The following is a 23,931-nucleotide window of genomic DNA, read 5'->3' as shown; positions in this document are numbered from 1 at the left end:
ACAGCCCCAGCTTGGTCGCTGGCGAGACATCCCCGTGCTGGGGACGTGCAGGAGGAGCCGCTCTGGGTCCCGTTCCCAGTGCAAGGCCGGCGAGTGCTTTGGATCTGAGGTTGCTGATGAGGATGTTCAGGAATGAATGGGCTGTGTGTAACAGGCAAGGTGATGAGGAAGGGATGAGGGGAGGAGGAAGAGCGCCGCGCTACGCCTCCACTGCCTCGACTCCTCCCGCGGCCTCCTTAGGACGTCACAGGCTGGATGGGGAGCAGACTGCCGAACTTAAAGTGCTGGATCACAGGAAACTTCTCCAGGCACTGCAGGAGGGGAGACAAAGAAGGGTGAATTCAGGAGACATTTCCACCTTACACACGCAGCCAGAGCTCCAGGGTCAGGAAGCAGCAAGAGCTCAGGGCCACTCGGCTCAGCTGCAGGCAGAGGGATCCGTCCCATATCTCCCCCCACATTCCCATCAGGCTCCTCAGCCAGTAACACTTCATAACCTCATCCCCTTCCCTTCAGCCAGAGCCTTTTGCTTGCTGAAATTCAGGCCTGGAGCAAGAGCAGAAGAGGCATGTTTAGTCAGCAGCTTTCTCTCTCACCACCTCTCATTGCTGGAGCTTCACCCTACAAACTCTTTGAGAACTGCAGAAACTCCCCATGGAAAAGACTCTCCCTCCCCAGGATGGTGCCCACACTCCAGGTTCAAGACACCATCCTGCAGCCTCAAGGCACTGCCCAAACTTTATTCTGGATTCTGAGGTCTTTGATAGACACACACCAGTGATTTTGCTGCCATTGTTTAAGAGGTGATGCTATTCCAGATGACCCCTTGCCCCTGAAATTCCCACCCCTATTGCAGAGTAAGTGTAGAGGGAGTGTGGATCACAGATCAGTCATACATGTCCACTATGAGGCAGTTTAGCTCAGAACTCTTAGCTCAGCTAGGACCACGCTCTGCGCAGGGAGAGCCAGGCTGCGAGGGCACAACCCCTTCTGCTCACCGTCCCACCAGGGCAGGAACACCAGTGACTGTGGTCAATAACCGTGTCAAAGTGTGCCAGCACTTGCCTGGCAGAGCCACTCAGAGCTCTGTTTTTTTGAGTCATGGCAGACTCAGACTGCCCAAAACTCACAGAGCACAAAGCAGACTCACCTCCAGACGCACAAACCTCAGCAGTACGTGTACACCAGCCCAGCAGCTGCATCTGCACTGACACCATCCGTGTTTAGCACAACCACTCACAGCTAACAAGGGCTGTAGACCACCTCACTGTGCTGCAATGGGGACTCGTCTACCAGGGCGCCTGGGGGCATGGCTAGTGGGATGGCGGCCACCTCCTCGCTGCCCGCAGAGGGGCAAGTTCTTCCCTCCCTAAACAGCACAATATGAACAGGAGAAAAGAAACCCAAGTGCCCTGTGTCTTGGGAGGAGAAACTTTCCCCTGTACCCAGCTGAGGCATAGGTCTGTAGATGGTACTCTTCTTCTCCAGGAGATGTGAAGTACATACAACCAAAGCACAGCAGATACCAACCAAGAGGAGTCCATCTAGTCCCAGCAATTCCTTGGCACAAACAGCATCTGCTCAGAGCCAGGGTGGATGGGACGGCACCAAGGAGAAAGAAGTCTTGCGACCATCAGGGCACATCCCCTTCAAGGCTTCCTAATGCATGGGATGCTCAGAGCTGCTGCCATCTCCCAGCACAACCACTTAGACAAAGCCTCAGAGGAAGCAGTGCTGGACAGCAGTGATGTGAGGGAAGAACAGAAAGAAATGAATATTGGAGACACTGACAGCTAGAAATGTCAGCCCAACTAGCTCCAAGGAGTCCCACGGAAAACCAGACTGGTTTGGGTTGTGGATGAAGAGACTTTACCACCAGTGGGAAGAATGGGTGTCCATTCCACTTAACACATCGACAGCCCAAGAAGAGACAAGTAGAGAAACTTTTCCTCCTCTATCCAGCAGGATTAGCACAAATTTACTGGATTATTAGATATGCCAAGAAACAGGACCTTCCTTGCATCACTTGTGGGTGAAACTTAGCCAACACTAGCTCAATGGAGGGGACAGGCTTATTTTCTTATTGCCATCATCTTGATTACGTTGAAGACCTGCTCAGGACTCAACTGGGGAGCTGAAACATGCATCGGGTCCAACCTTTAAAAGATGGAACTAGGACTAGATTAGTTACAATGGAAAGTATTTCCTGACTGACTGCAGCAGAGAAGGAAAGGTCAGGAGACTCAAAAGCAGGCTCAGGGGAAAAACATCAAGGCTCCTGCTTTAACCACACTCTATTCTGTCGACTTCTTCACTTGCCTTTGATGGAGAGAATAAGAAAAGCCCTTGCACTTCCAAGCGAACACATCTTCACCAATTATATTTATATTATAAATAGACACATTTGAGATTTCATAAACACAGAGCTGAAGACACATTGTCTTGTGTCTACTGCCCATCCACAGACCCTACAGCAAGCATCCTAGAATGCCTGGATCCAGACTAGAGCTCCCAGCCACATGGATGCACCTGAGCTTTCTGTCAGCTGTTTAAAGTCATCCAATAGAGGGGACAGAGCAGAGACAAAGTGCCTAGCGTCCTTTTTATATGAACCACGTCTGGGGTCTGCCCCACTCCTGCCAAGTGAGAGTAGGTTGCGAGTGAGCATTTGATTTCTCCTGGTCTGCTTCTAGCAAGTGACCCCTTCGCTCTGCTGCTGCCTCCACTCAAAATCTGGTCACGGTCAGTGCTGCCCAGCACCGAGCACTTCTCAGCCACCCCAGACATGTTAAGGAGCTGGAGCCTTCATCTGAGTATCTGATTTCACCTGATCTAATTGCAACGGGTGATTGGCGGGGCACTGAGAAGGGAGGGAAAAAAAGGGAAACCTTGCTCTCACCTTAACCAGTCAGACAGAAAGCAACACCACAACTACAAACCTTCCCCCTCTTTACTATCACAGGCCCTGAGCTCTGCCACAGAAGCTGCCTGCCTTGAGTTGGACCAAGACCCATGTCAGCACTTGGGGGCTGTTGGCTCACTTATCTTCTGCTAATGTTGGCAGTGGCTAATTGGAGGAAGACCACAAGGGTGAAGGCAACACTAGGAACACTGAGCAGGAATTTGCTCGAGGAGCCAGAAGCAAAGGGACAAGATCTTCCAGAGTGACTGCGGGTGCCGAGCCTGAAACACCCAGAAGGATTCCATTTTCAGAAGATGAAGCCTCAGCGATTCCTGAACATTGTGTCCTTCCCAGAAAATCAGTCAAAGAGATCCTCTAGTTACAAATGTTTGTAAAAGCACTGCACAGCTGAGCACACCGTAACTGAAAGCTCTGTCCAGCCACACTGCCATGTCCATGCTCCTCTCATCTCCCAAACCAGGCAGGAACCTGCCGAGGCAGCAGCGGGGTGGGAGACTCCCCAGAGCAGATATAAAGAACAAGTGAGAACTCCTCAGCAGGAGTCCTCCCTCTCCTCTGCCCATCCAGGTGAACACAAGGCACCATGCTGTGCCAGGAGAGGACACTGCCAGATGAGGACCATGTGCTTAGGAATAGTGCTTTAAGATCTACAAATGTTCTTTGAGAAAAAAAAAAAAATTAAAGCACTTTTGTTGTCTCAATGTTTTCTATACCTTAGCCTAAATTTGTGTCGTTACTCTTCCTAGCAGCTTTTGCATTCTCCCCCTGACACAGCTACATCTCTAGATGTTTCTAGAAACCCACCAGTACTGGATCTGGCATTTCTACACGGAATGTCATCTGCTATTCAAAACAGACCGAGGCCTCCAGAAGAGACAATGTCTTGAGTGCACCTAATAGAGCCAAAGAATCTCCCAGTCTCTAGAGGATCCCTGGCTGTGCCGTCCCCAGCAGGCCAGGCAGATCTGCCAGCTGGTGTCATGGGTGGCCCCATGACATCAGTGGACATGCACACTGCACCGTGGGCACACCACTGCCAATCTCCTCCAGCCACGTACGTGGTGCACATGGTGGGAGCAACCACATGGCACAGGGTATGTGGGGAACCAGGCAGGAGCACCCAAACAGCATGGGGCATAGAGGATGCCAAGGGAGTACCCAAACAGTATGAGAAGGAACTGGTCCAAAGGAAAGGTAGGACCAAGGCAGGGCTGTCAAGGCAGCAGCAGCCCACACGCAGGCTTTAGGTTTTAGGGGACCCATGTTTCACTTTAACAGCACTTCCAGGGAGGGAGCCATCCCTTCAGACCCCCCAGCCCCTCCAGAGTCTCCAGCTCTCACACCAGAGCCTCCAGCTCAGCGTTTCCCAGCAGGCAGTGTCTCCAGCCCATGACAGAGCTATGAGTGGCGGCAGTCCCGGAGGGGCAGGCCAGGGCACCCCTCTGAGGAGCAGCCAGCAGAGGGGGTCGACCCCCAGCCCCGCTGCTTCTCTTCGGAGGCTGGGAGGAAAGCTGAGCTGGGGGCGGAAGGAGCCAGCGGGCCTGGGAGTGACACCTCGCAGATTAGAGAGGTATGTGGCCTGGAACCTAAACACAGGATGTGCAGTGCAGAGGAAGGGCTGGGGGAGGGAGCGCGCCGAGTTTGGCAGAGTTAACCCCTTTGTGCGCTGGGCCTGAGCAGAGCTGCCCGCAGAGCCTCTGCCATATGGCCCAGCAATAGGAGCATGGCTGACTTGAGCAGAGACCACAGGATATAAGGTTAACTCCTTCAAGCACCACCAGTCTCCCCGGGTGCATCAGGGAGCTGTGCCACCCCTGCTCCTCCAGCATCTTTAGCACAGCCAGTGCCTCCCACAGAACCAGAACAGTCCCATCCTTCCCAGCAAGAGATGCCGCCTGTCGGCCGTTCCCTCCGGAGGCACAGATGTGGCGGTTCCTGTCCTGCTTCCTCAAGCTCAGGGTTAGGTCGAGCAGGAAGGAGAGATAAGGGAGAGCCAAAACTGCCCGGTTCCCCAGGTCAGGGTTCACCAGGAAAGCTTGCTGGGGCAGCGCCAGCAGAGCCCCGGCAGGTGGAGGGCTGCCAAGCCAGGGAGGTAGCTGTGGCCTTGCCGGTCCAGCACATTGCACAGATGGGACTCGTAGCAAGGGGAAATCAGTAGGAAGCGTTCAGTCTGCTCTGGGGCTCTTGAAACATGGGATGATAATTTAAATTAAGTCTCCTGCAGCTGGTAAAATAGCAGTGCAGGGATCAGAAGGACAAACAGGTTAAGCCATCGTCCCTAATTCAGAGACCTGCAATATGCACTATGGGAAGATAAGAAATGGCAAAAGTCATGTCTGCAAGGATGGCCATCTTGGGATTGGTTTTGAGGCAGACAATAGGCAGGCAGAAGCCTCTTTGTAGCCAGTAGCACCTCAACTGCCAAGGGCTCCCAAACCACATTTAGCATGGGGTAGCAACCGGCTGTGATGGGGCCCCCACTCCAAGGAACAGTCAGAAGAGCAGAGCTGACCCACAGTGAAGTGGAAGGGAGGAGGCGTGTGGCCAAGCAGCTCACCTCTGCCTTGTACATGCGGATGAGGCCCTGGTTGACCTTGGACCAGGAGGGCACAGCGCTGATATTCCAGAGCTGGTTGGAGTGCTCGGCAAAGGGGCCCGTCTTCATCTGAAAGAGACCCAAGAGCAGGGCTGAGGGAGCCGGGCCAGCCAGGAAGCTTGTGCACCAGCAGTGACTCACGCTCACACTCTCTCCAAGCAAACATTCCCACCAAGCCCTGTGACCCACGCACCATCCACCTCTGCGCCTTCCCTCCCTCCCTCTGTGCTCCCTCCCGCTGCAGCCACATCACATGAAGCCGTGGCAATCCAGCTTCCCCCCCCTTCCCCGATAAAATTAAGCCTTTTCCTGCCACGCTTTCCTAATCAGACCTCCCTCTGCACACCTCCCTTTTAATGACTGCATTAAAAAAGCCCCACGTAAGTCCCGTTCTCCCCCCAGTAGAGCTTGGCTCAACGCTGTTCCTATTCTACCCAGAAACCTCCCAGTGCAGCACTGCTGGGTTTTCCAAGAAAATGACTCATTCCCCATTCAGATCAACAACAAGCAGCAGTGGCAGCCGCCGCTGCCTTCCCTGAATACAGAGGGCAGCGCAGGTTGGCAGCAGCTCCAGTGTCTGCAGCCCACTCCACACCTGCCTCTAGCACAGGAGGGGCTCCGGGGGGAGGCAGGAGCAGAGCGGACACGCTCCAGTCCTGCTCGCCAAACCAGCTCCAGAGCTGCGAGTTGCTAGCTTGCAGCAGATGCTTTAAATTTTTTTTTTTTTTTTTTTTTTTTTTTTTTAATACTCCAGTGTTTCTCCTCCCAGGGTGAGGGGTTTGGAGGAGGGAGGGCAGGGGGGAAGCTGCAATCAGGGACAGTTTCATGTAGATTCCCTGGGTAGTTGTCTCTCCTTTTCCTCCATGAACAAAAACAGACCCTCGGGGAGAAAAAGAAATACAAGGCAGCCACTCTGACTGAGCGAAGTTCCCATGACATCAGAAACCACAAGGCCGAAGCACACGCTAAAAAGGAGCGTGGGGAGAGAGGAATCTCTTGGACTCTCGTTCTCGACTCGGGGTTCGAACAACTAACCTCCCTCCATGCACGCACAGGCCTGGAGCGAGGGTGGGAAAAGAGCCTCCAAAACCACCTCACAGCCTACTGTAAAAGCAAGCAAGGCCAATCAATCTGCTTTGGGAAATTGCTGCTGCCTTTCTGCGAGGTCTGCGAGGCACCAGAGAAAGAAAGAGAGAGGGAAGGTGGGAGGGAACCCCAAAAACCCCACGGTTCAGAGGACAACTCGAAACAGCGGGTGTTTCAAACCCGCTGACCTCGGGGCTGGAGCACTGGGGGAAGCGGGTCTGTAGATTTGACCACTGGTGGGAGAGCGCAGACGCATCCCCACTGCCCCTCGGCAGTTCTCGTGAGCTGGGGATGACGGATGAGCCGCTCAGCCGTTCCCGCTCCCCTCTGCCATGCGCGCTTTCCTTGCGGATACAAGATGAAACGCACAGATACACAAAGCACGACATTACCCGACAGAGTCAGCGCGTTATTAAGTGCAAGGATTTGGCACCGGCAGGCACCCGAGTTAAAGGCTGCCGGGGAGCTCAGCACCAGGTGGTTCACTCAAAGCATCCCCCCTCCCCGTATGGGAGACTTGGCTGTGTGCATTTCGACGCCAAACCTTCCTCCAGCATCACCGCTCTTCGCAGGGGCGCAGCTTGCATCAGCCACCACCACCACGCTTCACTTCTCCCCCCTTCACAAGCCGGTGCAAACGTGCTGGAGACCGCGGAAGAGGCGAGCGCGGCTGGCCGGCCCCACACTCACGCCTGGGGCCGTGCGAGCGTCTGGCGCGGCCACCACTGCAGCCCTCCTCACCCAGGGCGCCTGGCGAGGGACAGCTTGGCTACGGTTTCAAACTGGGGAAGGAAAAATAAGGGGGACGTGGAGGGAACAAAAAAAAAAAAAAAAAAAAAAAAAAAAAAATCATCTCCTCCTAGCCACAAAGGGCGAAGAGGGAGAGCCGGGGGGGAGAGCGAGAGGCGGCGAGCGTGCTGCAGTCCCGCAGTGACCCCAGGGGAACGGAGTGAGTCAGAGCAGCCATATTGGGCAGGAAATTACTCACAGACGCGGCGTTCCTGCCTCTCGGTTCCCAAGAGAATCGGCCTTTTGTAAATGGTTCCTCTGTCAGTGCCGGGGGGAGGGGGACGGCTGAGGCCGTGCTTTCCTGTCAGCTCCTTCCCTTCCAGCCGAAACCCGAGTCCTCCCTTCCCAAACCTCCAAATTTAGAAGCCAGATTGAAGCTGAAATTCCTGCTGCCTGCTCTGAGCCCTTGGTGAAGCATCTGGGCAATCACACTGATCCACCACAGCAGCCAGGGCGTACCCAGCACCCCTCGCTGCTGTCCGCAGCCCCTCATGCAGCAGGCACCGCAGAGATGCTCCCAAACCCTCCTCATCCTCACACCTACGGGTACCACACGCACCCCGCAGCACACTTCAGCAGGCAAGGCAGCAGCAGGGGGATAGCTCGAGTCCCAGCTGGCTCCATAAACCTCACCCTATTCAAGAACCACGCGTCCAGGTCCAAAACCACCCTGCAGATTTCCCAGCAGCAGGCCAGCTTATGCAAGGCTTGCTGCCGTGCCTGTGCGCTGTGCAGGGTGGTGCTGCTGTAAGGAGGATGCCTTGCTGGGTTCAGCCTGGACATCATCTTGCTGCTACTTTTAAGAGCCTGAGGTTTAAATATACACATGGCAAACACCACAGCAGTGTATATTCATATCCCCAAAACATCACCCAGAGGCTGAAAGAAATATCTGCCCAAGAGAATATTCTCTCAGTTGAAAGAAAACAACCTATCTTGGTTGTTTTCAGCTTGCTGAAACAAAACCTGCTCTCATGTTGGTAAGACATAGCAGATCCACTATAGGAACTGTTGTTGTGTTTGCTACGTGTTTAACACGTTTGAAGGAGAGCTGTTTCCAGCTGACAAGCTCAGAAGAAAATAATATTGTTCATTTATTAAAGTCTTTAATCCCTTCTATCTTTTTCCCTGCTGTTTTGTTTTGTTGTTGATTTTGGAGAGAAAGCATTTGGAGGGCACTCGAGGTTGTCTCAGCCCCCCCTAGTGGCAGTAACAGCCTTCCCAGGCATTTAGGAGAGAAAAAACAAATTTAAAAGCTAAATCCTTACAAAAAAAGAAACAGGGCCTGCATGAAGATGGATTGAAAAATACCATGCATTTGATAACACAGGTCGCTGCCGTCTCTTAGCAGCTCACGCCAGGAGGGCTCCCCGCCACCAGGTGGCACTGAGGAACTCGGCAGAAACACTGAATTCTATGATCCTCAAAAAATGCGTGGAAAAAGAAGTGAAATCACTTATTTTAAAAGCCTACTAAAAAAGCTAACTTTCTGCAGGCAAAAGCAGAGTGCCATGAAGCAGCAGTATGGTGCTGTGTATTTTCAGCTTTACGTGTCATCTGTGCACTGCAGAATTTTCTAAACACATGTCAAGTGATGTATGTTTTTATGTTTTTAACAGGTTAGTGCACTGTCTGTGCATTACAGAGGCCCAAATTAAAATACATCTTAGAGCATCTGGGCTCCTGCTTTCCTGTCCTCATCTCAATCTCTTCCGCCAGCGCCTCTTTACTACCCGTCGCATGATTTATCTCTGCATTAAGGGTTAAACCCGGAGAGGTGCTAAGTTCCAACAAACCCTAATAGATTCAGCAGGACTTTGACACAGCACCTCTTGGGGTTTGGACTACAGGCTCCTATGAAAATTTCCTACATGAAAGGCTAAGTTCATATTCTGTAACCTCCCTTTTTATCTAATCACTAAATTAGGGAGGCAAGGAGGGGGGAAAAGTGAACGGAACAAAGGGGAAGAACCACACTCTGTCCTTCAAAATTAATTCCATCAACGCTCTCTTGCCAGAGACAAGAAATCCCTCCCCACAACAGAGTGTGTTGTTCTTCCTCTCCCTGCCCACGCTGTGCAGCAAGGGGAACAGCAGAAATATGGCCAGATCATCCACTGCAGCTGAGGGCAGAAAGGTGTGAGCTCCCTCACTGAGAAACAAAGCCCGGGGCTGGCAACATGCTGAATACCACCAGTCCCTCACCCAAGGGCCCTACAGTGCTCGAGCAGAAACATGGTCCTCATAGCGTTGCCAGCTGGGTGAATCTCAGCACCATCTCTGCTCTAGATCATTTGCAAATAAGGTGCATTTAATGGGTAACTCTTTTGGTAGAGTCTGGAGGAGACCAAACTGCATGGAGGTTTGGGAGCCTGCCCTAAGCAAGGGCAGGTCCAGGGCCTGCCAGGCAGCACCTCGTGGCTGGAGGGAACGGAGGTTATCTTGGCAAGCCCAGTCATTCTGCAGCTCCTACTTCATCTTCCTATCATACTTGCAGGCACCAGTCTTCTCCATCCAAGTTCTCACTGACTGATCCAAGTGATGATCCAAAGTTATTTGCTTGCTCTTGTTATAGCTCCCTTCAACTGTAATCCACAGCCTATCTAACTTAATTATACTCTCCTCTCAACATCCCCGTCTCAGCTCATTCAAGGAGAGCATCTCAGAGATGCAACAATGGTTCATCCACACAGTTCTATGACAGCAAACAAACAAGCAAAAGAGGAAGAGAAAACCACAGCCAGAGCCAGCTATCAAATGTCAAGAGAGCTTCCCTGTGGGACAAACCTTCAGTCCTCACCTCTGTAATGAAGAGGATGCACTCCAGGAACATGAAGTCCTTGTGGTTTTCATTTACCACCTTCTCATCAACAAAGTGTCGAGGATCCAGATTTGGATGGTCTAAAAAGAGTAAGAGACGATAGGAAGTAACCTGTACGGTACACCCCTTCTGAGACCAAGTTCAATCAGGTCTTGTCCTGCCCCTCTTCCAGAAGAAACACGATACCCCCATGAAAATTCTTCAGAAGTCAGCACAGAGCTGCTCCCTTCCATCTCATCTCCCACTCCAGTGCCTCAGCAGTGAGAGCACCTGGTAAACTCCCCAGGGCAGAAAATGTGTTTTCTAGCGCTGAAAACAAGACTCTCCTCTTAAAAAGCTTGTCATTATTGCAATAAAGACAGATGTGCTGCACAAGGAAGCCTTCCATCTCCCAATCTAAGCAACTAGCTTTATCTGGAAAGCTCTGAAAAAAACCCAAAATCCAAGTCCCAAGCAAACTCTTCTGCTGTATTATACACAAATTTGACATAATTGAATTTAAAAGTCAGTCCCAAGCCCCATCATCTTTGCAACCTAGACAGACAGGGCAGGGGGCAGGCTGGGACACGAGAAGATTTTTATTAGTACCTATCAGCTGGGAACTGCCCCATATGAAAGGTAGAAATTGGAAGTCATCCAAGCCCCACACGCCCTGGCTGCCAGCAGGTTCCATCCTGTAGGTCTTCTGAAGTTTTCGCATCACTTCTAGGTACCTGGGACCAAAGAAAGGAGGAAGGATTAAGACAAGGCCTTCTTCTGTTTTCATTGATGTACATGAGGACAAGAACAACCAGTCTGGAGAAGAACACAACTTTATCACTTGCAAGCAGGACCCCTACGTAACAGCAACAGTACATAGAATACATATTCAGCTCCTTTGCCACAGAAAGCAGCCTGATGGTATATATAGTAGCAAATACTGGCACCTTTTAAAAATTGTTGGGTTTTGTGTTTTGTTTTACACCAAATTCACTAAGCAATCAAGGGACGGGGGTTTATCTTATCTGCATTGTCTTATAATGGCGCAGACCTTTCCCCACTGTTATTTGAAAACATTGACATTTCATTCTCCTTCAACACCTTCCAAAAGAGCTCAGAAAGCTTTCCACCTTATGGCAACCACTACTTCTACTTTTCCGGTGGAAAGTTAAAGCTGGGAGTACTATTGAAGGAAATTGTTTCCATGCCACCAAACAGTGATACAGCTGGGATTAGATCTCTGGACTCCAAACACCCATCCCACCAGTTTCATCACTGCCAACTCTACCTCCTGGGCTGGAAACACATCTAGAGGAGCAGTGCCTGCCAGTTTCATAGGTGATTTGGGTTTTTTAAAATGCCTGAAGAGATGTTCAGATCAGATCAGATATTCCTGTCTATCACAAAGCACAGAGCTTCACTCACATATCCTGCAGAGCTCAATAACTTGTGCTCAACTAAAGTAACTTTCCAGAAAGACACTCAGCCTTTAACAGTGCTATCACCTCTTTTGGAGATAGTGGGTCACAGTACAGTCCATTAAGAAGTACATCTGCCTCCTAATTTTGTCTAAATTTGTCTTCAGTTTTCCCATTCTGCCCTTTTTCCCTAGTCCAGCAAGTCCTTCAGCACTCACGTTCTCTAGTTATGTACATGTCTTTGTAGAAGGCCCTTGATTTGCCCAGCTCGCGCCCCAGGAGGAAGCTGCTCTTACAATTTCTTACTCCCAAATGGGTGCGGATGAGTGGAAGAAAGGGGGCACAACCAGCCCAGACTACAGGAGGAGTCTGGTGTACAGAACAGGCAGTAACATCTCACACATCTCAGACAGCTGGAAGGGGACACTGTCAGGGACCTGCCCCCACACAGCCCAATGCTTCCAGCCCTTCTCCTTCCATTACCTCACCTGTTAAATACTTTAAAGACGATGGCCATCTGGTCATCCACTCTGAGCACACCAATTTTGCAGAGGCAGCAGAGAAAGGCTGCAAATGCAGCTTCGTGCCCTAGAGTTAAAAGACATGAAGACACATGACACTGGTGTCTCTGGACCCCAGGACAACCCTTCTGCGGGCACCACAATGGCTCTTCAGAAATCAGAGCAGTCACAGTCCCGTCTCAAGAGCCCCTACCCTATTGTCCCTACTAATGCCATGAGCTGACAGTATTTCATCCTCATGCAGCACCTACCCAGAGTACACCTTCTAGAACATTCATAAGGTGATTATTAGCTTTGAGAAAAGAAGAATTTCTTGAGGAGAAACAGCTCCAACACTGCACATGCTGGGAGTAAGGCAGGGCCTTTCCCAGGAGCTTGGCAAAGCAGGGGAAATGGAGCACAGTAGAGTCATCTGCTCAGGGAACCTCAGACCTGCAAGTAAACAGATGTCCTCCTGCTTCAAAAAATATCTCTGTGTCAGAAGGGTGCAGATCCCATGACGCTGCTGGGAACAGTCCATCCCAGAAGGTACTGGGATCTCAGGCTGAGCCTCTGCAGCTTGGTCCTCCAGTTAACAGCAAGGAAAAGAAACAACCAGCAAACCCAGAAATGTCTTTTAGTGGAAGGGACCACAGAAGAAGGGAGAACACAAGATCAGCAGCTCCACGCTACAGAGAAGTGCAGCTCCTAGTGTAGGAACAAAGTTCACCTACGGTCTAGGCACCGTGAGCTAGGGCATGGGCCTCTGGTTTGGGACACACAGGAGGGGAGGAAAGGCTGAATTTCCCTCCCCAAGTTGACAAAACCCCAGCCAGCAGGTCCTTTTCCAAAGACAATATCTCCCCCTGGTGCCGGCGAGCCGCAGCTCTCCTGGTAAGCGTCGCACAGCCTCCAGCTCTTCATCCTCTTACCAACATCCTCCTCTTCCTCTGCCTACCCAGGTCCAAAGTCATGTTTCCTTGCACCCACAGCGTCCTGCTCTCCTGCGTTCTGGTAAGGACATGCCTGTCCTTCAGAGGAGCAGAGCACGTAGACGATTCTGGATTTAGGTCTAACTAAAGCCAGTGTGGTTACTTCAACCTGCACTTCAGTATCTCCTTGAGTGCAAAATGCTTCTATCTTCAGATTTCAAAGTCACTCTGTAAGTAGTGATGTCACTTCTAGGGAGCAGACCTCAAGACACCTCCACTGAACATGAATTTGGTTCCCATTTTAGTTCCAATTCAAGCAGTTATATTTTATCCCTCTAAAATGCCTATTGCAAATCAGCAGTATGCAGTAAACCAGCTCCTACAGCTTATCCCAGAACAGCTTGCACAGCTTGGTTCACATTTCCTTGGATATGAGGTGAAAAGGGTGTCATAGCTCTAGCACAGCCTTGCTCCCAGCCCAGGTCTCTCAGTCATAGCCCACACTGGAAATAGGGGTCAGGAAGCCCTAGAAGGAAGGTGCTTGTTTCAAGCTGGCACTAAAAATAGTGGCAGTAACATATTTAAATAAATGCATCACCAGGCTCCAAAGGGTCACTACCCAAGGGAGTCCAGCCTTGGCCAGGATGCATGCCCAGGTACCTGTGCCATAGTCAATGCGGGTGGAGTTCCCCACGGATTCCTTCAAGTACACGGCCACTTCTGGTGCAGCATCAGCCAAATGCTTGGGAATCACTGCTGCCACCAACTTTTCTGCTTCCTGAAAGACACACAAGACTCCCTTGAGTGAATGTAGATCTGTCACAGTCCCCAGGAACGAGACCTTCTGCTCAGACACTGTTGCAGAGCAGGAGCTGCAATGGTGCACTCCTACAATGGCCAGAGGCAGCATGACAGAGGAGCAAATTCTCCTGTTGAAGAAGTCATCTCCAGAGATGGACTAATTCAGGGAGAGCTCATCCTGACACTTAACCAGGCCATACACATGCTGCAGGGAAAAAAAAGCTTCACCATACAAGTACATCAACCCAGTTACCCACTGAGTCATCTCCAGGACAAAAAGCATTAATAGAGCAGCAGACCACCTGCAAGTTCACTGCTGCTGTGCCTGTGCCGCCTCCAGAGCTCAGTGCAGGGCAAATACTCCGAGCTGATGGAAGCTGAGCAGTTTCACAACCTTCCTCTGATCCACCAGCTAGCACAGTGGGCAGTTACAAAGCAAAGGAGTTCCTTGGGCTTGGAGGGCCCCCATGGACCGTCCAAGACTTGGAGAGCCAGCCAAGAGCATTTACATGGACCATGTGCTCTCATAAGAGGAGAAGACAGCACCAGATCAGGGGCAAGTAATGCATATCAAGAGGTGGATCCTTCACAGCTTATCTGAGCAATTCCTCTGTAGCTGCTTGGCTGCCACACAATGATGGAGCCATTCTGCTACCGCCGCTGGGCACGCTGCCCTTCTGTAGGAGCTGCATGTAATACTACATGTGAAAGACATGCTCACCTGGTCTAGTTTGGCGTACCAGGTCCTGAAAGCTTTGTTCCCAAAGCGAGAAGGTTGATCCACTGGCGGGGTTTCATCAATCCATCTGTCAAGGGTGTTCAGAAGAGCCACCAGTTTTTCAGTGGGCTACAGAGATAAAGATGAGGGGTCACGGTGACATAAAACAGAACAGTCCCTCAGGCTCCAACATCTCTGTCCTGGATTGGAGTCGTTAAAGCCCACACCATCCTTCCTAAGGGTGGCAAGCAGAAATGGGATGTGCCAATCCTCTCCAAAATGTAGAAGGGCCGGGAAAACTGTCCTTCCCCTCAGAAGACCAGTCCACTACAAAACCTGGCCTGAGGGAGGCTCTCCAGTCACCCACAGAGTCTTTCATGAGCTGTAACAGCACTATGCTTTAAAACCTCTGTGAGAAGAGCTACAGCAAGCTCCTAGCTGTAGGCCATACAGGACTGAGAAGCAGGGAAATGCCACACAATTCAGGGATCCTCAACACAAAACTCAGGCTCTGCATCTTGAGTGTCCTGTGTCCCCCACGTGATACAGCACAGCACTTGGCGTATATCCTCACCAGTGGCTGAGGATGTGATTCAGAGGATCTTCTCAAGTCCTCTAATCTTTGTCCTGAACTGTCTCTTAGGAGCCAGGATTAGCAGCGATGGTGTAAGCGTTTGTACAGCACCCAGCACAGCAGGGCCTCATCACAAGTCAACCTTCTCAGCATGACTCTTCTTGCTTCAAACTCATACCAGCCAGACTGCTACGGCGGCTCCAACCCAGGGATACCCAGTGCACACAGCAAAACACAGTCTACCCAGGGGAAGGGGCAGCCTGGTTTGCCCAGCAGTGGTCTCATCAGATAAGAAGCTCTCGGCTCTCAGAGAAATGTCTCAATGCAAACACGAAGCTGATGGGAAGACAAGTGCAACAGCAAGACGATAGAAGCATCTTTCTTATGCCCTGTGCTGGAATGAGAAAGTGAGGAATGTGTGTAGGATGTAGAAGAGTGACTGGAGGAAGCACTGCTGTGGCCATGAAGGAAAAAAGAGGTGCAACAGGGGATACAGCATGATGTCTCAAGCTATACTGTTAGGACCAGGGCTGGCCAAGGCACGCAGCCTCCTCCATGCCTTGCTCATACAGCTGAAGAATGGCTACAGCCCATGCACCAAGAGGCAACACCACAGGCAGCACTTTAAGCGGCTCCAAACAGTTTTAAGAGGCTCTGCTGACAACTGGTCAAGCCTGCAAGAAGCTCTGAGATTCTCCTTGCCTGACTCCGAGCAGCCGGAGAGCTGTCAGCCGCAACAGCAGCTGGCCAGGCCCCGGGCAATGTAGGCTCCTCTGTCTCGAGAGGGGATTCCTCCTTCAAGGGGACAAAGAGGACAGCAGAAGCAGCGGCTGGTTTGACTTTGCTGGAGGCATCGGCCGTGTGAAGCCGGCTGGTCTCCTGGGCTGTGGTTCAATTCTTCACGCTGCCTGCCGGGAGGATGAGGAAACAGCCGAGCCCAGCAAGTTTCAAGCCCTTGAAGTGCCGCTCGAAGGAGGCAGGTGGAGAGACAGGCATGGCAGAGCCGTGCTGCCGCTGAACCAGCTGCGGATCGCTCCCCATGCCCTCCACTCCCAGAAGGAAGGGTCTCATGGCAGACACAGCCTCCCACAGACAGCAGGGCACGAGGTGCCCTCCTGAGGACATGGTGGGATCAGCCAGTGGAAAGTGGGACCAGGCAGAGGAGGGATCCATGCACCTCACAGGGCCTTGGCACTTGGCCACTGAGCCAGGCTAGAGGCTGGGATAGAGGACCAGACCTGAGCATGCTAGGAACACAAAAGACCCAAGTACCAAGGGACACGGGGGGGCCAGAAGCACTGGGTGCCCTGGTGAAGCTGCATGCTGGAACCACTAACAGACCAGTGCCCCAGATTCATGCGGACCGAGGCAGCTTGACCTGCTCTGCTTCAGCTCCCTGCTGCCCAAAATGCTGCAGAAACCCATCATCTCCTCACTGCACCGGGCCAGGTTTGGACTCAGCTCTACTGCTTCCTGGCTATTGCATTCCCCTCCAATTAAGCAACAGCATCCCCAGCACTGGGTTGCATTAAATAATTAAATCGTGCTGGTGATTTATCCGCCGGCACCAGCAGCTCATTATGAGCAGCCACCGTATTTCAAACCCCTCTCAGAGAGCACTCAGTGCTGCCGGGATAAAGGGCTGGCAAGGACCGGCTCCTTCCCCCTCCCCAGATCTGCCCGCAGGCCTTGGGGAACGTGAGAGTCGAACCTCCCCTTCCCCACTCGCTTGCTTTAAAGGGATTAAAAAGCCCAGCCCCACTGAACACGGGAGAGCAGGACCCAGCTGCTGGCTCAGCCGTGCCAATAAATAATTAAAGAGATGTGGCTCGTTTTGGGCTCAAGGCCCTTTGAAAAGGGGGTTACTAAAAGAAGCAGCTTCCCATTGTCCAGCAGAGGAAACTTGTGCATCCAGGGCTGACCCCAGCAGGGAAGAGCAGAGCTTACAGGAACACAACCATCATCACCACTGCAGCCTTGTTTTGCCTGACTGGGTTTGTAAGCTCTATTTTTGCTTTACCTTTCCAGTGATCAAAGCAAGGGCAGCCTCCCCCACCCCGGCTCTCCTTGCTCTTCTCATTGTGCTGATTTTGCATCCCCTTGACCCCAAGTCTGCCACCAGTCCCAAAGGCAAACCACAGAGCTTCCTGCAGAGCAGAGACCTGACAGCTTCTCTCAAGAGCAGGAGCCAGGCAGGCAGAGGTGCTGAGAAGGCATCACAGCAGCCAAAGCTGCCTGTAGGGACAGCCCCATGGGCTCCTCAGGCCCTGCTGGATGGGGGAAGCTGCTAAAATTGAGGCATTTGCTGCTTCCCCCACTTCCCTCCTGGAACCAGAGCAAGCCACAAGGCCAGCCAGTTTCCCCCAGTGCAGTGGGCTGTTTGAAGGGAAGGTCTGCTCCTCCATGGCCAAAATTAACTTCCTCCTTGCTGCACTGCTCCTCTGATCGAAGTCACAGCTTTGAAAAACTGCTCCAGGCTGCAGCCCCAGCAGTCGCTGCATGGATGCCCACGTGAAAAGCACTCCCTCCAGGAGGAGAAGGCGGGTCACAGCCTATCAGTCATACAACCTTGTGCCAGACATAGTGTCTATGCCAGAGTCCTAAACAACAGCTCAGCTATCACTACTTGTCAGATGCCTCCAGCAAAAACCCAGACAGCTCCATGCAATTTTTCAGTACGAGCAGAGCAAGCTCAGCAAGTCTCAGAAGGGGCTCAGCCCCCAAAGGATCCAGCACTCGCTCCAGCAGACAGTTTGGTATCGACACCCGCTACTCTGGAAACCATTAAGCTGTCTATTTCAAAGCAGGGCAGACCATACTTTCTTTTTTTTTTTCCCATGGAAAAGCAATACCAGTAAGTTGCAGAGAGGATACGCATTCAGCAGAAAGGATTCCAGGTCATTTGCCAAAGGAGGGCATCCCCAGCATTTGATCAGGGAGGAAGATGGGATGGCACAAAAGCACATCAGCAGCAGGTACAGCAAACGAGAAGAAAGCAGAGCAGAGATGCAAGCAGAGGCCACATGGGGCTGAGCCTCTAAAAGCACAGATAAGCAGTTTGATCTACAAATGAACCTCCGTTAACAGGCAACCTCATCAACACGGCAACCCTGGGGATGCTCCACCTGTGCCTCAAGTCACAGGCTTCTGCTCTCCTCAGTGCTAGGGGAATGAGCCATGTTCCCTGCCACTTCCCAAGCAGTTAGGATCGTGTGTCCCTTGTTTGTCACCTGGACTGGGACTATGAATGGAAAACATTCACTCCAAGAGGGATCTGCTGCATGGACACAGCCCTGATACCACTTTTCCTAGATAGCTGACAGCTCAAAGGGATTGGTGGAAGAGGGGTTTTGGGGTTTTTTTTCCCCCACCCTTTGTTTTGCTCATTTTTAATGCTTTGTTTCCCTAGAACTGCTCTGTGAATGGTTGGGAATGAGCGAGATCAGGACAAAGACAAAACTCAAAGGTGAAATGCAAACAGCAGAAAGCAAGAGCAGCATTTGACAGCAGTTTCTACTGAATTGAAGGAACAAAAGGTGGACACAAAGCCTGTTAGGGAGGGACTCATTATCCCTGATCCCCCTCACGGACTACAAGCAAGTTTCTCATTCACACACTGTCTCCTAGAAGCCAAGGCTGGACTTAACATGCCTGCTTCAAATATAAATGACTAGATTAAAGATCATCCTAGGCTGCCTTCCCACACCAGAATGAAGCTATAAACACAGAGCCCAGTATGCTTCCCATTCTGCCTAGATCTTTTTAGACTATTCCCAGCTTTCTTGCACAACCATGATAAGTTTGAACAGTAAAAATGTACCCAAGAATCTCCTCATTGCAGTTACACCAGTGAGGATGCCTGCCCTTTCCCTCTGGCTCTAAATGATCTCACCATGCCCTGATAAGGTGAACAGCCATTAAAAGTGACCATGGCAGCAGAGCCAGGTGACAGTCACGTTAATGCAAGGGGAAAGATAGGTCCTTTCTGCTTAACGCCTTGGAAGGGGTGATCCTGCCCCACAGCTAAACCTGTGACCCCAGCCCAGCTCTCCTGTGTACTCTGCAGCACCCGTAGCCCTCAGCACAACACTTGGCAAGGCAGATCCAGTCAATGACATGCCTTGAGTTTGCACGCTGTCAAATCAGACCTTGCACAGCTCAGCTACAGTGTGGGCCAAGGAGATCAGTGCTGTCTTCAACATAGTCTGAGCAACAAGGAAGCCCAGGGACAGGGACAAGTGACCTGCCCAAGGTCCCACAGACAGGCAGTGGGAGAGCAGGAATTGTACAGACATCTCAGCCTTCTGTCTGCAACCAGGAAGGAATACCAGATCTTCAAAACACCACTGCTTGAAGCCAGACTGTGAAAACAGGGTCAAAACATCCACATCCTTCTTTTCACCACCAGCTTCTGTCCACTTGTAACTTGCTCAATTTCCCATCCAGCAAGCACACATAGAGTCTCTGCATTCTGGGAGGAGGATTGCAGGCTGACATTTGCATCCCCAAGCATAACCCAACCACATTTATTCTCCCGGGCTCCCAGATAAGCTGCCAACTCATTCCTCACCTAGGAAACATTCACTACAGAACCAAAAAAAAAAGAATAAAAGGTAGAAAAGGAGAAACAAGAGGATCCAAACTCTTCTCCTACCTCTGAAACTTTGTATTCGCAGGTCAGCTTCTTGCCCCTGACACCTTCATTCAGAGTGAGGATGAAGCCCATGTAATCTGCGTATGCCTGCAAACACACCCAAGAGACCAGGGCATTAGTGAATACCCACAGTCTGTTTGAACAAGCATTGCGGCATGGGAGCACTCCTGCACACCAAAGGAACCTTTCCCACTTTCCCAACATTCAATGCTGCTTTCTTAGAGACACCCAGGGTGCAGGGCTTGCTGACAGGTTACTGCTATTTCTGGCAGACCTCAGAGGCAGATGGCGATTGCACTAAGAACTCTGCATCATTGAAAAAATTACAGAGACGAGACTCCTAAAAAAGCTCATATTGCCCCCAAAATCCTTCCCTGAGCTCCCTGCTTCCTATCAGGTCAAATTCAAACTCCTCAGCTCTGCAGAGTCTCAGCTAGAGGTGTGACTAGACATCCTGCTTTGCACTGCTTCTCCCAGACCTGTGCCATTATCTCCACTTTCCTCCTTCTACTCTTCTCCCATGCTCATGCATGATGGAGAAGTGGGAGACGGCCCAGGCTCCTCACCACTCTTCTCTTTAAATTTGCTGGTTTTGAAGCATCATATCTAATGAAGCTTCACAGCTCTAAGTCTTTAAAAATGCCAGACCAGCATGCTGCCACCTCTCCCTACTTGGGCCCTTCTTGCACAGAAATCCGACCAGGAGCAAGTCCTTAAACCCAGGAGACTTAACAAAGGAAGCTGCACTCAGAGGTTTGCTTGAGACCTAGCTATAACTTCAGCTTCTCTTAAGAAATCACAGATCAGTCATCAAGCAAGAACTTGCTCCTAAGAGGTGGGACAAGTCTGGGCTAACACACCAATCCCTCAAAGGCAGAGAGGGGAAAACCTGCCTGTTCCACCAGCTCCATGCATACTGTAAACAAAAATTATCCAGGAAGTCGAAGGCCTTGGCTCTAGAGCCCTTTCCAATAGAGCAGGGTGGGAAGGCCCCAGGAATCAACCCAGCCTGATGCTATTAGAGGGCCAGGCAGCAGGACTGTGTTCAAGCAGAGTTCAGACAGCGGTGGGTAAATCCGGTTTTGATACAATGTACAGGCTAGGTAGGATGAAATAGTTACCAGCTTCTCATCTAGCTTGTTGGGAAGGAGCAGTAACAATTTTTAAACATCTCTGGTCTCCCTCAACCTCTGGGCTCTCCCTGGCTCACTCCTTTGTTAGAGCATTTGGCTGCCAGACTCCACACCTCACTGCCAAGTCATTTTCCTACAAACAGGCAGTGACTCTTCTGCTTTAAAACAGAAATCAATTAATTTCCCACTACTTGCCCAAACCTGCTTTACCTCGTGGCTGTTCCCAAACCAGACCTGGCTGCCATTGAAGCATAATAAGCACTTTACCAGTTTTCCCTAACCCCAGAGCCATACCTGAGAGCGCTTCCACTTGGCCATGTCGGAAACCATGTTTATTTCCTTTTTGGGGATCATGAAGCTCTGCTGGAGGGGAGGAGCCACCTCCTCAGAGGTGCCTGGGTAAGGAAAAAAAGAGATAAAATAGAGGCAGTGGAGAAGAAGAAACCCTCTACCTTCCTTTCTTAGAAATCAACATTCATTTCTCACGAGACAGAAATCAAACAAATCCATTCCAGCTTGCGCCATTATCTCACCAAGTCCTCCTCACCAAACAATATCCTCTTGATCCCCGGCTAATAAACTCCTAAGGACACTGCAAGGCTTCAGAAAATGGCATTATGTTTGTTTTCACCACTAAAGATGCATTTCCTATCCAGACAGAGAGGCTGGTGCAGGAGATAACGAAGACAACATCCAGCTACAATTATTTCTGTCCAGTGAAGACAAGTCTCAGGTTGCGCTGAAGCAGTGAACTCTCCTAACAAACTTAACTGTGCCTTGTTTTTAGGGTCTTAAGTCTGAACTACATTCCTCTAAAATGGACAACTCCTGCAAAGAGAAAGCTTGAGCAATTCAATAGATGGCAGTCCAGAGCCGCAGCCCCCAGTCCAGGCAGCGCAGAGGCCTGGAGGATGCCAGGACACAGCCTCTTCCAGGTGGAAGCTATGAAGATCATTTAATTTTAAAGCCCCCTTAGAGCCCAGAATGTAATATTTAATGCAAATGCAAGTTGTTAACACATTAGAGGGGCTCTTTTCCCTGGCACCCAAACCAAGGGCCCAACCCTGCTGTAAGGGTGACCCCTGCCCCACGCTCTCCAGAGCTCTGCTCTCAGCCAGCAGTCCTGCAAATGGGGCACCGCAGAGCCTGAAATGCTCCAGGAGCTTAGAGGTAATTTGCGTTATGCTCCAATAAGCGCAACTTTTAGTAGCAAGAGGCAGTGCAGCAGACCACTGTTAAGGAAACTGGGTGCTAATGTGAATTTATAAACTCTGTTAAGAGTCACCCAGTTCATCTTTTTAATCCTAGAAAATCTGAAGGTGTTTGTTCAGCACCAGCCATCCTGGCAACACTTCAGGGACTGCTCTCCACACTATAGCAAGCTCAGGCACTGGCTTCCTAACTTACACCACCGAACTCCAACTCCTTAAAATATTATTAGCCACATTCATATAGAAAATACTATCCAGAAGCATCAGCAGCCTTTTCTGCAAGCAGTGCTGTCTAGCAGGCAGATCAGGGAAAAAGGAATCCAAAGTCCCAGGAACCACACTGAGTCTGCTGTAGACTTGTCACATAACCAAAAAAGTCATTTAACTTCTCTGCCTTTCAAGTTCCTCATCTACAGAATGAATGGAGTCTCATTAGCACCATAATGATGGAGGTCTTATTTTAAAATAATAACTTATAACGTGAAAACAATGAAAAACTGCAGAGCAGTGGTGTAAAAAGGCTAACACTGACTTGTCCATTAATACAGATGATACACAAAGACCAGAGATGTGGCCAAGGCAGTGTCCTAGACCGGGGGGGGGGGTGCAGCTGTTAGCCCAGCCTCTGTCTCATCATCGAACTTGTTTCATCTCTTTACATTGGTTTCTCAACCATCACTTCTTCTGACACACGCTTTGTGCATTTCCTCTTGGGGAGGAGACCACAGATACTCAAGGAAGGAAATACAGTGAGGGCTGCAGGGGTTACAGGACTATAAAATAAATACACATGCAAAAATCCAAAACCAATGATGTGATGGAGACAAGCGCAAAACTGGTTAGTTTTCCAATGAGAAGAAACTTGGGCAAAGAAGACACCTTCAGTCTTGCTCTTGTGGTGTCGGGAGGGGGAATCAAACTCAGCCACGAGACAGACTTTCTACACCAGCAAACACCACTCATTTCAGCAACGAGAAACAGTCACAAAAAATGGGCTCCAGATGACAGGGAGCCCCGACTCCAGCTCTCCAGCAGCCTAAATCCCGACCACCTTGGCCCTGGAATGCTCAGGACTGACCCGCACACCCTGCAAGCCCTCGCAGGACAGAGGTTCCCCCCCCGCCCTGTCGCTGATCCCTGCCGTGGGGTGCAGGTCCCTCAGGGAGCAGCCGCCCAGCCCTTACCCTCTCGGGGGCTCAGGCCCTAACCCTGCCGGCAGCTTACGGCCCAGCAGGCCTCAGCCCGCAGCGGGGCCGGGCGGCCGCTGCTGCCGGGGCTCCACACCCCACCCGGCCGAGGGTCAGGGGGCTCCAGGGCCCCTTCGTAACCTCAGCAAAGCCTCTTCCCTCTTCACCCCCACCACCGGCCCGGGCGCTCGATGCCATCGCCGCCCCAGGCCCAAGGACCCCCATGCAGCACGAGGCCCAGCACACATCCCCCCCTCACACCCTGGGCCCGGCACCCCGGTCCCGAAGACGCCCCTCAAGGGCCCCGAGCGCAGCCCCCAGTCCAGGAGGCCCCGAAGCCGGCCCCGCCCCGCCCCAGCCACCCCTCACCTGCCCGCCGCTCGCTCTCTGCCATCTTCCCGGAGCCCGGTCACCACCGCCACCACCCCTCACCTCTCACCTCCGGACAAGCCGAAGCCACCGGCAGCCATCTTTAATCAGGGCATGCCGCCCGGCCCTGTCGCTTCCGGGACCATCAGCCTGAGGCTTGTCCCCTCCCGGCCACCGTCGTGGACTAGGCCGCCATGTTTGTGCGGGGCACCGCCGCCTCTGCTGAGACGGGGTCGCATG

The 23,931-nt window shown here is 51.5% G+C and overlaps 1 protein-coding gene across 1 annotated transcript; it reads right to left on the bottom strand.

Moving 5' to 3' along the window:
* Window positions 1-236: 236 nt before the first annotated feature.
* PTPA (protein phosphatase 2 phosphatase activator) lies at window positions 237-23,809 on the bottom strand (the record flags this gene model as incomplete). Its single annotated transcript, XM_082009017.1, has 10 exons — window positions 23,692-23,809; window positions 21,219-21,319; window positions 19,792-19,878; window positions 14,567-14,692; window positions 13,705-13,822; window positions 12,101-12,200; window positions 10,804-10,928; window positions 10,195-10,295; window positions 5,481-5,588; window positions 237-311 (listed from the first exon to the last, which is right to left on the bottom strand). The coding sequence occupies exons 1-10, from the start codon at window positions 23,714-23,716 to the stop codon at window positions 237-239; spliced, it is 966 nt and encodes a 321-aa protein (XP_081865143.1). The 5' UTR covers window positions 23,717-23,809.
* Between the last annotated feature and the right edge of the window lie 122 nt (window positions 23,810-23,931).

This window comes from Phaethon aethereus, assembly GCF_964289735.1.
Source record: "Phaethon aethereus genome assembly, chromosome: 20".
In the NCBI taxonomy this organism is placed as follows: domain Eukaryota; kingdom Metazoa; phylum Chordata; class Aves; order Phaethontiformes; family Phaethontidae; genus Phaethon; species Phaethon aethereus.
The sequence above is the reverse complement of the archived record's forward strand: the minus strand, read 5'-3'. Positions and strand labels throughout refer to the sequence as shown.